General features: G+C 38.9%; 1 protein-coding gene across 3 annotated transcripts in view; it reads right to left on the bottom strand.

Moving 5' to 3' along the window:
• The window catches only part of LOC117305001 (liprin-beta-1-like), a 46790-nt gene that overhangs the window by 6442 nt on the left and 23762 nt on the right, over positions 1 to 16586 (bottom strand). Inside the window, exons 8-20 of one of the 3 annotated variants that reach the window (XM_033789676.1) lie at positions 14917 to 14965; positions 13724 to 13785; positions 12820 to 12904; positions 12504 to 12622; positions 11552 to 11761; positions 10907 to 11141; positions 7634 to 7760; positions 6807 to 6941; positions 5941 to 6091; positions 5373 to 5573; positions 4599 to 4721; positions 3039 to 3086; positions 29 to 154 (exon numbers count right to left, since the gene is read on the bottom strand). In XM_033789676.1, the coding sequence (XP_033645567.1) occupies positions 29 to 154; positions 3039 to 3086; positions 4599 to 4721; positions 5373 to 5573; positions 5941 to 6091; positions 6807 to 6941; positions 7634 to 7760; positions 10907 to 11141; positions 11552 to 11761; positions 12504 to 12622; positions 12820 to 12904; positions 13724 to 13785; positions 14917 to 14965 (1671 nt within the window). The remainder of the gene's footprint in view (positions 1 to 28; positions 155 to 3038; positions 3087 to 4598; positions 4722 to 5372; positions 5574 to 5940; positions 6092 to 6806; positions 6942 to 7633; positions 7761 to 10906; positions 11142 to 11551; positions 11762 to 12503; positions 12623 to 12819; positions 12905 to 13723; positions 13786 to 14916; positions 14966 to 16586) is intronic. The other 2 variants (XM_033789678.1, XM_033789677.1) reach the window with 2 other exon arrangements.

Below are 16586 nucleotides of genomic sequence, written 5' to 3'. Positions count from 1 at the left end.
ATCGACCCCGGAATCGTTGCATTCTTACCATTAAAGCACCGTGAATACCACTTCCTCTGAGGTTCGGTGCATACTCTGACAGATCTACTGTACGCAACCATTCCATAACTCGATGGTTTGTCCATAACATCACTTCTCGACACGCTTCATAAGGCTGTAAAGGTACCATGAGAAACCAAGAGTAATTAATTACCATAAAGACACTCAGGGAACAGGTGTTAAGACGGGTGTATCTAAAGCAGAGCTGCAAATAAAGAACTGTTATGCAGGTTTGTTAACGAGGGGCTCCGAGGTCAAAATCATTTTGGATGAAGATGATGAGAGAGTTAGGTTGATGATAGCAAGAGGATGAGAAGGTTCTTAAGATTAAGATGAAAACAGTTGCGGAGGAATAGCAATTACATACATGTACATGTAGGCGGTAAACCTAATTGCAAATACTCTGTACGCGCGCGTTAGGCCTGTATAAATGAGGTGCATGCTTGTCTAGCTAGCAATCAAGTTTGATCGCTAGCAAGACCAGCATGCACCTCATTCAAGAATTAGAGCTTGCGCAATGGGTATTTGCGAAAAGTTCTATGGAGGCCGTAGCCTCTGTTGCCTATGCTGCTGATTAGAATGATAAGACAATTACAATAATAACAGAGAATATAAGGAAGAAGCAGACAGATATAAAGATCATCATCATGGTGCCGCCATCTTGTTTTTTGTCCCATTCAAACCCATGTAATATGCCGAGTCTGAGTAGGTCGCTATTGCTTTGGCTACAGGCTAGATTGCCGCATCATCATGTGTTGAAGTATAGGGTGACCTTATCAACACCCTTAGCAACAGCCATAGCCGTAGCCACCTACTCACATTCGGCTTAACCAAACCAAGACTGGAAAGTAAAAATAGTCTGGCCCCTTTTTTGCATGAGGAGAATCAGTATACATGATTGCCAATGGATACAGGGTACACAACAAAGATGGCAGCAGGAATGATGTTTATCAATACAATAAAGCAGCCTTGGCAATCCCGACTCTCAACCATCAAATGAAATCCAAAGGCAAATAAAATCATCTAGTGATGACAAAAGAAATGACAAAAGATAGATAGAAACTTTCTCTACACCAACACCAAATACAACATCTACTCCACAATAAAGCATACCAACTCCACAACCACATGGTCACTCAATCCTGTCAGGAGAAAAGAGTGCCCTCTATAGTTCATGCATGGTAAGGTGACTGAAATGCAGTTTCCTTTCAAAGTGAACACCTTTATAGATTGGATCTGAATCTCCTTAAATCCATGAATCAAATGGACTTCACCCTCTCAAAAAGCGCAATCCCCAAGACCGAAAGGAGGCAGATCATTGGACGATAGCTGTGCCTAAAAACGTGCACGTGACCTCGGTAAACCTAGTAGGGTCTCTTGTTATGCAAGGTGGTCTAGTGATGTCTATAGACACTTTACATAACACGCCTGTCGCCTGCAATGCGCGCTTTCCATTTCCATCATTTTGGGAGTCAAATCTTTTGTGATCATCGTTCAAAACTTTGACTTCCAAAATGGCAGACAGGATAGGCGCGTGTGAGTGCGCTGCTCAATGCGCAAGGGTTTACTTACACCCTGTTCTTTCTGTTGAATACAAGGTCATGTCCTAATCAAGGGGCTTTGGCTATGGCTGCAGCGACAACATTAATAAATAATACTTTTGAGCAATCCAGCCATAGCCACAGCCTAACTGTCACTGTGTCAAATAAGGGGATGCTTTGGCCATAAAGAAAGAAAAAAGTGTTTCTGCACTTTTGAAAAGTCACAAACACTGGATTCTAATTAATTTGTGGGCAGTTTGGGTTCAAGGAGATCACATACCCACAACCACTTAACAGACTAAAAACAAACATGCTTCTCCTTTAAAACCACAAAATCACACACTCTACCATACCACGTGAAATTAACATCAGCATTAGAAATCATATAAGGATGAGAGATTAAAGGGGCTGTCTGCATCCAGTTTAAATCACCATATCTGATAAGTAAACGCTCTACCCTAATAATGTGCTATAAACCCACCAATACAATCACAGATTTTCAAGTACAAATGAATAGATTGGTCATGCGGCAAAACCTTGTTCTAACCTCTACAATCGCAGACGCTGTAGGCGTTTGAAGAACTTGCCAGTAGGGGCTGACTGTGAAACAGCCGTTTGCGTGCAAGATTTGAATATTGTCTGGTACCATGGTTGACTACATGTTATCACTTAAATTTGAATTCATCAGACTAAAGAGACAGTTGATATGTCACATGATTAGGGGCAAGCTTTTGTTACAAGAGACGGGGAACACCCAAAAACAATTCTGAATTAATGTTTATGCCACAATGGTACCAGGGTTTGCTCATCTGGGCCCAATTTCATAGAGCTGCTAAGCACAAAAATTTGCTTAGCATGAAATTTATTTCATGATAAAAACAAGGTTACCAACCAAATTTCCATTTGCTGTATGTTACTTCTTACTGGTATTCAGCTGGTGTATTCTTCTCCTGAAAAAGTCACGTGGAAATTTGGTTGGCATTCCTGTTTTTATAAAGGAAGAAATTTCATGCTAAGCAAATTTTCGTGCTTAGCAGCTCTATGAAATTGGGCCCTGGAGGTACAAATGCTTGTATGAAACCATGTGACAAAGTAACTGTCTCTATAGTCTGAGGAACTCAAACATAAGCAGTTACATGTACTTGTGACCAAGCAAGTCATTGTATCACAGACATTATTCAAATAAAACTCCCAAATGGCTTATTGAATATCACATGACCAATCTAACTGGTAGACTCTAATGGGTAGCTGTGACCTCTCTTGACCTCGTTGATGAGGTCAAGTGAGGTCATAGCTAGAGTTTACCCTTTAGAATCTAATCATTTGAGTATGAGATCTGTTGATACAGCCATGCAGCAAAAGAATAAATGAAAGAAAAACAAAATAACTGAAGAATATACGTAAACACCACACTGAGCATGCCCCATTGATCGCTGGTTGGTTTGTTTGTTTGTTTACCAGTTCTGAACTCCAGGGGGGCATTGTTTTAACCTCATGAAACCAGTTCTGTGAAAGGAAACAAATGGTATTGAGCTCTGGAAGACTTGTATCAAGTCTAATGTTATTGGTCAAAACTGCTGGACACAATGGAAGACTGGAAGCAAGTTTAATATCCCAAGTCAACTGTCGGACACAACCGAAGGCCATGTCTGAAACGGCGACATTTCGGCAACAGCTACAACTAGATGAGTGCGTCTGCTAGTTTTGAAGAATAGGCGGACATAGTTGTAGCCTAAGTCTTAGTTTCAGACATGGCCTAAGACTGGTATTAAAATTTAATATCGTTAAACTCAATTCATTAAACTCACCTAGTTTAAAGTTGTTTTTATAAATTCATCACTGTAACTATCTGATGTAAGTAACCCCCCCCCCTTTTTTCCCACAGGTCCCTCATACCTATTTTTAAAATCATCATACCTTTGATCTTGCTATTCTTATTAATTGACCATTGTTAGTTGCATCATGATGCAACTTGCTCTCTAATCCTACCCTTTCATGTCTCCCTCCATTGTTGTCGAACAATACATTTACCACTTTTATGGTCCAGTAACCCTTCCTTTCATTCTAAACATCCTTTGTCCTCGCCACTTCACTCCTATTGGTTCATAGCCCCCAATATTGTTTCTGAAATAGGAACTTTGATTGGCTGTTATTTTCCCGCTTCTTTCTGGATCCTTTCCTTAATCCCTTTCCCCCTCTCTTTTTCTATAAATGGATATGTATTTATTTGTACTTGTCTTATGCCTCTGAAGAAGGTCCGGATTGGATCGAAAGCTAAGGCCATCTACCCTATTCATTAAACTCAATTCATTTTATAATATATGTTAAACTTGCAAATATTCAATTCATTTTATCATGACATAAAGGTACTGTACACTGGCCCCTTTTGACACCTTGTCAAATACTTTTGATACAGGGCTATTATAACCTGGGCCCAATTTCATAGCGCTGCTTAACAGTAAGCAAATTTGCGTGCTTACTGTAGCAGAAAAATTTGCTTAAGCCTTAGCGTATTTCACAGGTTAGCAGAAAAATTGGGCGGTCATGTTGCGTGTTTATCGTGGATTTACATTGTGACGTCATTTATTTCCGTGCGGTAAGCACCGGAAGGTTAGCATGCCTTTTCGTGTACTTACGGTTAGCAGCGCTATGAAGCACAAAATCGGCCGCTAAGCAGTGCTATGAAATTGGGCCCAGACAGAGTCCAAGGCGGAGACAGAGACACGATTTCAAAAAGGGGATACAATTAACAAAATCTTGAAATTAGGTTAATGAAGGTTATGAAGGGATTTTATACCCCAAATCAACAACTTTGAACAGAACTTTGAAACAAATTTGACAAACTTTTCACTGGGCCGTTCCATCTTCCATATATTTATCTTTAGTTTAAAAAGCTCTACTCTGGGGTGTTCCATATGGTTTTATCTGCGTTTTCTTATGAATCCAAGTTATTGGGGGGGGGGGTTAAAAAAAAAAAAATTCTGGTTAAAACTGGAGAAATCATATCCATGGACTTACTTCATCTGTAGGTCGGCGACGGAGGCAGTTAGGCTGGAAATGATGAAGACGCAGGCATTGGATTCCTCTCATTATACTGACATGGTGCATGCCACTGGTAACCCGCATCAACAAAAGATCATCCTGTTAAAAATCAATGAAATAAATCTTGTCTTATATCCTGTCTGCAGTAATGATTACAATACTCATACTCAGAAAGGGCCCAGACTACTTCACACTGGTAACCCGATCACCAAAAAATGAATTTGTATATATACGAATTCATAATGATGCACACATCTTGTCTTTTACCCTGTGTAATGTAATGGTTAAAGCACTCACACGAGCAAAGGGACCACACTAAGTCAACCTGTCACCCAAAAAAATTTAAATCTGGAAAAAAAACCACAATTTCTTGTCTGATTCAATGACTTAATCATGTTTATAGCAGTGATAAAAGAAAACGGTGCCAGACTACTTAGGTAACAAGAACCATGTTATAACCAAAAGATCATTCTTTAACCAAAAACTAAAAATAATGCAGGCAACATTGGTTCCCTATCCCTGTATCACCAGTTACAGCACTATCACACACAGGCACCAGCCTATTCTCACCTCCAACCCCCTTTACTTACCACAGTCAGATAGTGCAGCATTCTCCCATCAACCTTTGCTTCACTAAAGGCATCCTTGTACTGAGGTAACCCTGTATTGTTCCCCATCCCTGTATCACCAGTTACATCACTATCACACACAGGCACCAGCCTATTCTCACCTCCAACCCCCTTTACTTACCACAGTCAGATAGTGCAGCATTCTCCCATCAACCTTTGCTTCACTGAAGGCATCCTTGTACTGAGGTAAACCCGCATCGTCCAACCACCTCAAGACCCAGTTGTGATCAAGGAGACTGAATTTATCTTCCTCTTCAGAACCGATGGCTTGGAGGGCGAGCTGAATCTTCTTACGATGGAGGACGTTCTTGACGCCCAGTTCCTATGGTAACCACAGAAAATACAACCAGTGATATTGAGGGAAAGTTTCTACTTTTTGTAACACAAAACACAAAGTCCACAGATTTACATTAAACCTACACCATTTGAAGATAATGATAGTAGAAAGCTTACCTTAAAATATTAGTAGCCGAGGCGCTGTAGTTTTTGAAACAGTGTTACAAAAATACGTTTTACATGCTAAAATAATTTTCGTCTTTAGGGACGAAAATAATTTTGGTGACTTGTTTTACTCATTTCTCAAAAACTACAGCACCTCAGCAACTAGTATTTTAAAGGAAGATTTATACTATCATTATTTATTCAACCCACCAAGAGTTGAAGAGGGTAGAATGATAGAGGTGACTTACCCTTTCTAGGTCAAGTGGTGAAGCTTTGAGTAGAGTAGCTCCATTCTTGACCCACACCCGACACATTGACATGTACTGACCAAGCCCCATGTCATGAAGCCACGCTGCAACCTGGTCACTTTCCCACTTAGCAAAGGGTGCGTCGGAGTCCCTAGGTAAACAAAGAATCAAAATATGTCATGTAAAAACGTAAAGACAAAGAAAGTACTTCAATTCTCTGCTCAACTTCAATGCATTCTCCTAAAGACCAGCAGAGTATACTATTTGGAATGTTGAAACCACACCGGCTCTTTTCAGAGCAAACACTCCTTCCAAAAGAGATTTACACATGGCTGTACCCACAAGTTTAATAGTTATCATCATCATCCTTCGGCTGCAGAGTAGAAAACTACAACAATCCTGGGAAATTTGGTCAGGTCCCACCAAACCAAATAAGTAGCAGACCAGACTGGCAGCAGACCAAGGGTAGATTTCACAAAGAGTTAAGACTAGTCTTATCTCGAGTTAGGCTTAGGACTACCGTTAAGTTTTTAATATATGTTCTTTGTGAAATCGACCACAGTAACTAGTAATAGTAACTTCTCATTTACCACACCTGGGCCCAATTTCATAGAGCTGCTAAGCACACAAATTTGCTTAGCATGAAATGTCCTCTGTGATAAAAACAGAATTACCAACCAAATTTACATTTGTTGCACATTGCTTGTTACTGGTATTCAGCTGTTGTTTGTTCTTCTGAAAATCACATGGAAATTTGGCTGGTAATCTTGTTTTTATCAAGGACAAAATATCATGCTAAGCAAATTGTTGTGCTAAGCAGCTCTATGAAATTGGGCCCTGCAAAGCTTCAAACTTCACTGACTTACTTATTGGTTCTAAATCCAGCCCAACCAATCCTAGGGCCAGCAGTAGCTCTTAATCGTCCTCCACGTTGGAACCCAATAGACGAATCTTCATCCTCTTCTGCAAAGGTCAAAGTGGCTGAATTACTCCTTTTCAACCTGTAAGACAAGAAGCCAAAAACCTTTGTAGACCTTCTCGCAAATACCGTTGCGCAAGCGCAGACTGTTGAATGAGGTGCATTGTGGGATAGATATGGATCAAATTTGATCACCAGCTAGACCACAATGCACCTAATTTCAAGCTTTACGCGCACACGCCCCAGTATTTGCGAAAAGGTCTATGTACATGATGTCATTTGAGTAGAGTGCCCTCACCTAGAGGTCAACAGGAGGTTGTTCATGAATTTGTTTGATTTGATTTGGATACGTTTTCAGGATACTTTCCATCGCACTTAAAGGCTGAATTGCGTAATCTATAACAATTGTTATGAATAACAGATTCTTAACAAACAGCAAATATAATAGATGTTAAATTTGGATTTGGGGATATAGAATATTAATTTGGGTTTTTACCCATAAGTTAGCTCTGTATACTCAGTACTTTCCTGAGAGGCATATTACTAGGGTGGGATTCGAACCCTTGCAATTCTAGAGCACGTACAAAATCAAATACAAGAAAGCAAATCTATATATGTAGATGAAGTATCAATAGCTTGCTTACACAAAAAGGTTGAAAAAGAGGAACGGATTTGTTTCTGAAGTTATGAAATTGAGCACAGAACTACAACATGCTACAAATATAAGATTAATTTTCCTCTAAAAATAATTTATTTTTGTTTAAAGTCACTCACTTGCCGAAGAGTTTCTTAATCCCAACTTTCTTTTTCCGTCTCTCAGCCGGTGGGGTATCCGGTTGATCGGCAAAGTTGACACGACGATTCCTCCTAATGATGTCCTCGTTATCGGATTCTGTGGAGGCTGTGGTTACCATGGAAACATTAACATAAAGGATAACCAAATGTAAGCGATACAATTCTCAGTTCTTGTTTGTGTTTCTTTGAAGAAGAACTACAGACAAATATAAGTAGAAAAAGGTTCATCATATTTTCAGTGAAAATCTTAATGTTTCAGTTTGGTTTACTTTAAAAAAAAAATTCTGATTATAATTATGAGAAGTTTATAGCAATCTTTCAAAATATATTGGTTAGTTTCTTGTTTTGGATTTTTATTTGCCAAAACTCATTTTCACAATCTTTTGGAAAAAATATTTGTATTTGTTCTCAGGAATCCGAGGACTTAAGTCAACATAAAATGGAAATATAAATCCAGGTTTACGCCATAACACAAAGTTCACCAATGACCTACTTTATCTTGACTTTAGTGAGGGCACTATAACATTTAAAAACGTTCAGTTTTCGTTATATTATTCTTGATTTTGTACAAACCCGAATGTAGAACAATTTATAACATACAAAATAAACAATTGTTTACATATCACCATCATCATACAGACTTGGGGTAAGGGGATGTGGTGGGGAAGGTATGAGGTTGGTAAGGAGTAGGTGCGGGGTAAGGGTGAGGTAGGCACTGGGTAGGTGCGGGGTAGGTACATGGTAGGTATAGGGTAGGAAGGAGTAGGTATGGAATTGGGTGCAGGTGGGTATGGAAAGGGTGAGGGGTAGTTTTGGGGAAGGTGTGTACTAGGTATGGGTCGGGTATGAGGTAGGTATTGGGTAGGTATGGGTTAGGTATGGGCATGGTACGGGTTAGGTACAGGGTACATTAGGTACAGGGTACATTAGGTACAGGGTAGGGGGAATTAGGGGTCACTCTGTGGGATAAACAGGACTGCAGCATAGCCTTTTTTGCAACTTTATTTTGGCTTTTCGTGCATAGAAGCAAAGCAGGTGCAGCACATGCAAGGCACTACAAGCAGTACATGAATCATGCAAAAGATGCAAATAACATGAATAAATCTACATAAATTAATCCTTAAACAAAAGGAGGAAACTTCACAAATGGACTGGAGGATTGAATTTAAGCTCTATGCTGTATAAACTAAAAGTGCAAATAGACTTAGTAAAAAATTGCGCTAATGCAGCTTTGAAGTTGAGGGTTTAACTCCTCCTCCTCGCTGAATATGCATGAAGTCTTGGAGCTCTGCATGAGCACTAAGCATGTGAAAGTGCAATGAATGAAACTCATCTCCTATTGAATATGCAAAATTATGCAAATTTGCATTGCAGTGCATGTGAATGTGCAGGGCTACAATATTTCAGACTGATAGTTCAGCTTTGACTCTTCCCCCCGTTGAATATGCATGTCTGAATATGCAAAGTGTGCATGTGCAAGGTGCAGGTGATGTGCCCGTGATTCAAAGTGGAGCTGAAAAGTGTAAAGTGTGAGATGAGATTTGTGAATATTCATTTTAAAATTTCTATAAATATTCATAACGGTAGTTGAAGAGAATGTGTGGTTTACATGTGACACTGCAAGGAAAGTAGTGATAGTGCCAATTGACTATCTCTTCAAAGACGAACCACCACTTTTACCTAGTACTGGTTTAATTGTCTACAAGCACGCTGCAATTTATCTTTAAAAAAACTGCTTGGAATTATAAGGATACACCTCGTTGACAAATTTGTTTAAAAGTTCTAATAAAATTGGTATAATCTTTATCGCCAACAATAAGTAAAAAAAAAAAAAAAAAAAAAAATGTATAAATTCTGCTAGTTTTAAATTTGGTTAATTCATGCAGTGCAACTTCAAACAACTTGACAAATACTTACCAAGACAGATTCTTCAAGTGCTGTTAATTATTTTATAAACCAAGCAAACCTTTTTTTGGTATTTTAGTAAATGGAATCATACATACCTTCAAGCAGTTTGACAGCATCATGCTAAAAACTAATCATTCACTATCCAATTGTTGGATGAATAAGAAATCCTCTTTTAGGATTTTACCCCAGTTTTTAAACTCTTGTGGATTTATTTTTTGGGTTGCGCCAAAACTGGATTTAGTCAAAAGGGGATCAGGTTTATTTTCATGCCTTTTACCTCTGTGGACACTAGTTCGAATCCCACCTCAAACCAGAGTCTTGCTTGTGGATTGGGGTTTCAGTCCCTTCCTGATTGCGTGGCTGGTGGGTTTCCCTATTTGGAGTTTGTCCTCCCAATTCAAAAACTGAACATTAATTGCTTGCGCTGTTGAAAATGTAACAAAAATATTGATTCCTTTTTTGTTTGGCTTTTTCGTCTTCTTTTGTTGAAAAAAACACATCACCCCAAGTGGAAAGTGACTTCATCAAAACAAATGATTTTTGAACAAATGATTTTGTTTTTTTATTAGACTTGAAACATACATACCCACAGGCCGTGCGTGGTCAACCATGCCACATTGACATCACTACATTCATGTAAACTGTACACAGAAAAACGTCTCCAATGACAGCGTATAAATATAAAACATCAGGCAAACAACTCACAAACATAAAAATATTAATGTGTTAACATGGCCGAGGCTATCCTAAAAGGAGACTTTAGCAGGAATTTAGATAAGATCTAAGACTGTGACTAGCTTGGTAAAGAAAACAACGGGTGTTCTTAATCTTTACCCTTGTGAAGAAAGCTTCATTTTTAGTGGATTTTTTTATCTTGAAGACATTTTTGGTCAAGAGGAGTACTTGCCTGAAGCTTAATGAGGCAAATATTTGCAAAACCAAGAAATTTATTTGTACATCACATGAAAATTAAATGTAGACATTGGACAAAATGACAGAAGAATTATGAAATTGTCCAATGTCAATTTGACTTTTGGAAAGGAAAGTTGTCACAAGACGTCACAGGTGTCAACAACTGTCACCAAGTTACATCAAGTTACACCAAGTGTCACATGCATTTCAAAATGTCACACAGTGTCACCAAATGTCACCAACTGTAAGTGTCACTAAAAGTAACAGTGTAACCACAAAATGTAAGTGTCACCAAATCTCACATAGCGTCACCAAATGTCACATAGTGCCACCAAGTGTCACAAACTGACAAGTCAACCCCTTTACGATAGCCTAGGCCAGTCAGGAAATGCCACATGAAATGAGTGCAAGCATGCAGAGCGAGACCCTCACCCAGGTTAGGTGCGCTGGACGTCTTCTTTGAGCCCCGCACCTTAAAGAGCCCCCTACCGAAGGACCCCGAGCGGTCCTTACGTTCACGCCTAGATTCTGGGCTACCTTGTGTCATGGTTTGGTGTTGCGTCATTGTCACCGGGTTGGGCTGGGTAAACTGGAACTCTTTACTCTTGCTGCGGGGGGATGGGAGGGTGCTATAACCCTGATGATGGGCAGCGGTTGTTGAGTCATTCTGAGAAATAACAAACAAATAAGGAGTGTTTGTGAAATGAAATGGTTAAATTTGTAACTACCAAGATCGCTTGTTTATTTTTAAAAAGATAGCTTAGTTGGTAGAGCCGGCACAATAATCCTGAGGTCATTGGTTCAAATCTTGCTCAGGTAAATTTGTTTTGGAAACTTTTTTTTTTGACTTAGATTGCAAACAATGATGTTTCCATTTTAAAAGCGAGCCTTGTGAATTTTTTATCTTTTCTTGGTATCAAACGTTCCTTTATTAAAGGAAGTATTTTTAAACCCTGCAATAAAATACTTTCTGATAAAAAGTCAAAAAATTAGAGAGTTCAATGGATGCTTCATTCACAAACTCAAAACTTTTTTCATTATCCTTTTTTTTTGAAAGACAAACAAACAACTTCTCACCGTAAATGACAACGTTCCAGGCTTAAGATCCTCGAGGCTTGCAGATTTTCTCTTCTGAAACTTAATATCATCTTCTGTCGACCCCTTTCCTACTAATGGCACCTCCCGATTAAGTGAGTTATTCCTATCTGTATCTGTTGGTGAATGAAGGGGTGATCCCACTCTCAGGATAACCTCGGGGGTGGATTTAGTTGCAACATCTGGTTGGTTCTGTCAGTAAAGGAGAAGAGGTCAAAACTTACATACTTTCCCAGTGTCAAAACTGGCAAAAGTTTTTGATTGAAAGTTTTACAAAGATGGGTGTTCTTCCTTAACTGTAGGCCACTACACGACTGAGGGACTTGCCAAAGATTTCAACATTTCAGAGAGAACTACTTTTGACGACTCCCCTCCCTCCCCGAAGGTGGTATTTATCAACATTTTCTTTGAAATTTGATGCAAAGTATTTTATAATCAACATTTGACAAACCTTTTAGAGTCATAATTTTTAGAGACCAACCAATTTCTTGATTTGTGCAATTTATAATCACAGACGTTAAACCAATGTTTGTATGGAGAGATTGGCCGTTACCATCTTGGTGTTTATATCCCCTTGGGAGCTTTGCCGAGTTCCCTTGACAGGGAAGATCATCTAAACCGTGTTTATTTACGATTGCTACCAAAAGGACCAAGGGTATTAATGCAAAAAATAGTTAATGAGGTTTATTATTTTTATTTTTATTAAACAAACAAACAAATGAGAGAGATTGGCTGTTGCCAGCTTGGTGTTTATATCCTCTTACGGGAGCTTTCCCGATTTCCCTTGACGGAGAAAACCATCTAAACAAACAAACAAACAAACAAACAAACAAACAAACAAACAAACAAACAAACAAACAAACAAACAAACAAACAAACAAACAAACAAACAAACAAACAAACAAACAAACAAAGAAGGATAAGTAAACAATACCTCCATTCTAGGCTCCCTCCTATTGGTTGAGCTCTCGTCAGTGTCGGCCATACTCACTGAGCTACTCGTTGAGAAGCTATCGGAGCGAATCGGGTCATCATCCATCATGCTTCCATCAGCTGAAACAAAGTTTGAAGATTAAGAGGTAAGTTACTGATGCAACATCCCAGGGCTGGATTTCACAAAGAGTTAAGGCTAGTCTCATCTTGAGTTAGAACGAGTTACTTGTTCTAACTTAGGACTAGCCATACACTTTCAACATCTCCTAGGACTAGTCTTAAGTAAGGACTAGTAAGGGCCAGTAAGTGTTACTAACCTCTTCTACCCTGGGCAGTCAGCATGAGTTCCTGCACCTTCTTATAACGGGAGACACTCTTCTTCAGATCGTCAATCTTTTTATCCTAAATATAAACCGGGAAAAAAAAGTCAGAATTTTCAGTCATTCCACAAATTTGGGTTTTCTTTCCACAAACTTAAATCTCAATAACTTAATGCACATAATTTTTTAGATAGCGTACAGCCTTCCTGGGCTCAAGAGATTATTTGGGTGATTTCCAATTCATTTAATCTCTTAATCCTTTCAAGCCATTAATATCCCCCTTTAACCTGATAATCGCTAAGGTTCACTGAAGGCTGCCTAGCAACAAAATTTAATATTTTGCGTCTAGAATAAATGCCAGCTTGAGAGCAGCCAAGCAACTACACTATACAGCTGCAGCCGAGTAGAAATTTAAAATATCCTTGAGAGCTGAACTATATCAACAAGAGGGTTATCAACCTCGTTCTTGTATGTTAAAAGCATGCGCATAGAAGTAGTCATTTTTAGGAGTCAATCAGCGTTGTTTCTCAGAACATTCTTACCAGGGGTTAGTGACGAGAGGTATTGATACGGCGCGCTGCCCATAGCGCAGCCGATTTCCCGAAACGCTAGGATTAGTCCTATCTCCAGTTAGGACGAGAGTCCTATCTCCAGTTAGGACGAGTAACCCGTACTAATTTAGGATGGGTTCAATGCGTCCTACGTCAACGGATATAGAACTTAACTCGCCCTAAGTCCTAAGATTAATCTAAGTTAGGAAGAGTTTGGTGAAATCGACGGCTGGGCTGGATTATTTATTTATTTTTTTTTTTTTCAATGTGCAGTCTTCTGAATGAATCTGAGAAGTTCTTCATGGAAACTTGAGGCTTTATACTTTTATAAGAAGTGAGTACATCTTTACCTTCTCATTGTTTGCGGCCAGCAGGGACTCGACTGCTCTTTTTAACTTCTCAATCTCGGTGGCTGGAAATTAAGAAAATGTAAAACAGAGAAACATATAAATATATGCCTTGGCCAAAGGTGGCTCATCATCATATAAGTCGTTTTGGGATTCACAGCTTCGGCTTTGGATTCGGCTTCAGGCTCCATTCTCACGTCTGAAATCCTGAGCATGTACATATAAAGCACACGCAATTGACAAATCAACCATGGGGCCAAGCTAGCCTGAGCCGAATCTGGAGCCGAAGCCATGGTTTCGAAAAGGGCCACAGTCTACAACCTCCATGTTTGACTTCACTGTTCATCAACCAACATCATATTAACAAAGTCCACAAGCTTTTGAACAATAACATCTGTATCACTTAATCTAACTCCAGAACTTAAATCTTTTCCTACACTCTGGCTACCGGCCACACTCCAGCCAGTGGCCAGCCAAATTGGCCTCTTACCGGATGGCTCGTCCTCATATTCTACATACACAAAGTCCATATTTGACTCCATTGTTCCACAACCAAAGTCACTCAACCGTAGTGTACAAGTCTGTATACATGTACAATGACATTTGTATGGACTTTGTCTCAAGCCCCAAATATCATGTATCTTTTTCCTGTGCGTGCAATCACTTCCTGTATAGTGTTCACCCCATATCCTTTAGTCTGACTTTGTAAACAACTTGTGAGTATTTATATATCAAAGGTTAGAATAACCATGACTACAGAGTGACTACAGTGGTTCCAGAACCATCTGACCTGGGCCCTGGGCTGCTTAAGCAAAAACTTATGCTTACAAAATTCCTGCTTAGCAGAAACGAGTAGGAAACCAGTCACTAATTGTACATGTGACATGGTAGTTTAGCTGGTAACCTTATTCTGGTAAGCAGAAGTCTGCTGTGCTTAGCTACTTTTGTGCTTAAGCAGCTCTATAATATAAAATTCGGCCCTAGCTGCTTAAAGGTTGTGTCATAGGTCATGTAGGTTGTTTTTGTCAAGGTAATGCTGAAAGTCTAGGATTTAAAATGTCCATTTGAAGAGATGAGTTTTAACCTGTCGTTTAAAGACTCAAAGGATTGTTCTATGTTCCGGGGTCAAGCTGCAAAGAATTCCATAGACGAGGTGCAATGTAACTCTGTACATGTACAAGGCTTAGAATATTTACCATAATCCACTTCTTTGTAGTGAGCCGCCTGAAGTCTCTCATTCTCCCCCTGTCCAATCATCAAAAAAAGAAAACAACAAAGTTAGAAAAGGATTTCAGAAAAGGATTTCAGAAAAGGATTTCAGAAAAGGATTTTATTTTTGCTGAATTTGAAGTGTTTAATCTTGCTTCTGACTGGCAACCTGAACAACGATACTGACAAAATACAGAGAACGCAAAAATTAGTTACTTAAATGTTTTCTTAATGTCAGAAAGGGATTTCAGCTTTGTGGAGTATGTAACAGCACTTGATCGATTTTGCTTATGACCAGCACCCCCGAACAAAGATACTGACGAAATTAGGAGATCGCCAACATTAGGGCTAGATGGCTCAGTTGGTAGAGCCGGGTTAATCAGGTCGCAGGTTCAAATCCTGCACTTGTCAATGTTTAATTGTTCAAACAAAAAGTATTTTTCATTTCCTTTCCTAAATTATTCATTTCCTAAAATTTAACAGAGCTTTCTTGCCTCCACTTGAGGAGTTTGTGGACATCCTCTGACAAACATTCTTCTGCAGTACGAAATTTGTTTTCACTTTGATTTTGTAAGGATGCCAGGTAATAGGGAAATCTCATACCTATTTACATGAAGTACATTATGTGGTATTTCTCAAGCATGAGAAAATTCAGCAAAGGACCCTTGCTTTTTGCTTTCTTGTGAAAAGGGCTATAAATCTAAAGTGGTTCTAGTATATTCAAGAGAGAAAGTTTGTGAAACTTGAAAGTGCAAGAAAGTTTGACTTAACACAAGTAAAAGAATAGCTCAGTGCAGTTTGTGAAAAAAAACACCTGGTAGTGCATATTTCCATGACAACATCAACCAACAGTCTGGACTATGGACTCTTGACATGCTTAATGTAAGTGCTATGTATCAAATCTCATGAAGCTTAACTGAAACCATGCTAAAATCTACTACCAATGTCACAAATTTCTCTTACAAGAAAATGTGTTAAAAACATTAGACACACAATCTTGTTTTGTCTTTGATTTGCAGAGAAGTGTTCAACTCCGCTATTTATTGTATAAAAACAAAGCAACAGGTTCACACTGTAATTAAATGCCGATCAGTGTGTTTTCTTTGATAACACATCAAACCATGCAGAATGTTTTCTTGTGTGTTAGTTTCCGGTTTTACCGATCCCACATATTCATTTAGTTTACTTAAAAAACTAAGAAATTCCACGACATTGGCCAAACTTCATTCATCATGCATAAAAATAATAATCACAACCGATGCAATTCATTCTGCCAAAACACACAAAAAAAAGAACATAACTGTGCCTTAAAGTCTCAACAAAGACCTCAAGTCAAATATGACCAGTAACCCATATTTACTAAGCAATATTTCAGCGCTTAGTAAATTTGTATGATTAACTCTTTGAAATTTCCCTCGAGTTTGTTGGGGTTAATGGCAGACTTTTGGTGACTCTAGGTGGCAGCAGACTTTACCAGGTTAATCCATTCTTCTTGGAAACGGAGCATGCTCAGAATTGTGTAAACAAAGAAAATGTTCTGCTGCCATCTAGTGTTCAACTGTCTCCAATTAAGTTAAAGGCATTTGACACTATTGGTAATTATTCAAAATAATTGTTAACTGTGGCTATGCCCTCAGCTTCGCTTCGGGCATAGTCA

This window comes from Asterias rubens, chromosome 22 (assembly GCF_902459465.1).
Source record: "Asterias rubens chromosome 22, eAstRub1.3, whole genome shotgun sequence".
In the NCBI taxonomy this organism is placed as follows: Eukaryota; Metazoa; Echinodermata; class Asteroidea; order Forcipulatida; family Asteriidae; genus Asterias; species Asterias rubens.
Note: the sequence above shows the minus strand (reverse complement) of the source record. Positions and strands in the feature narration are given on the sequence as shown.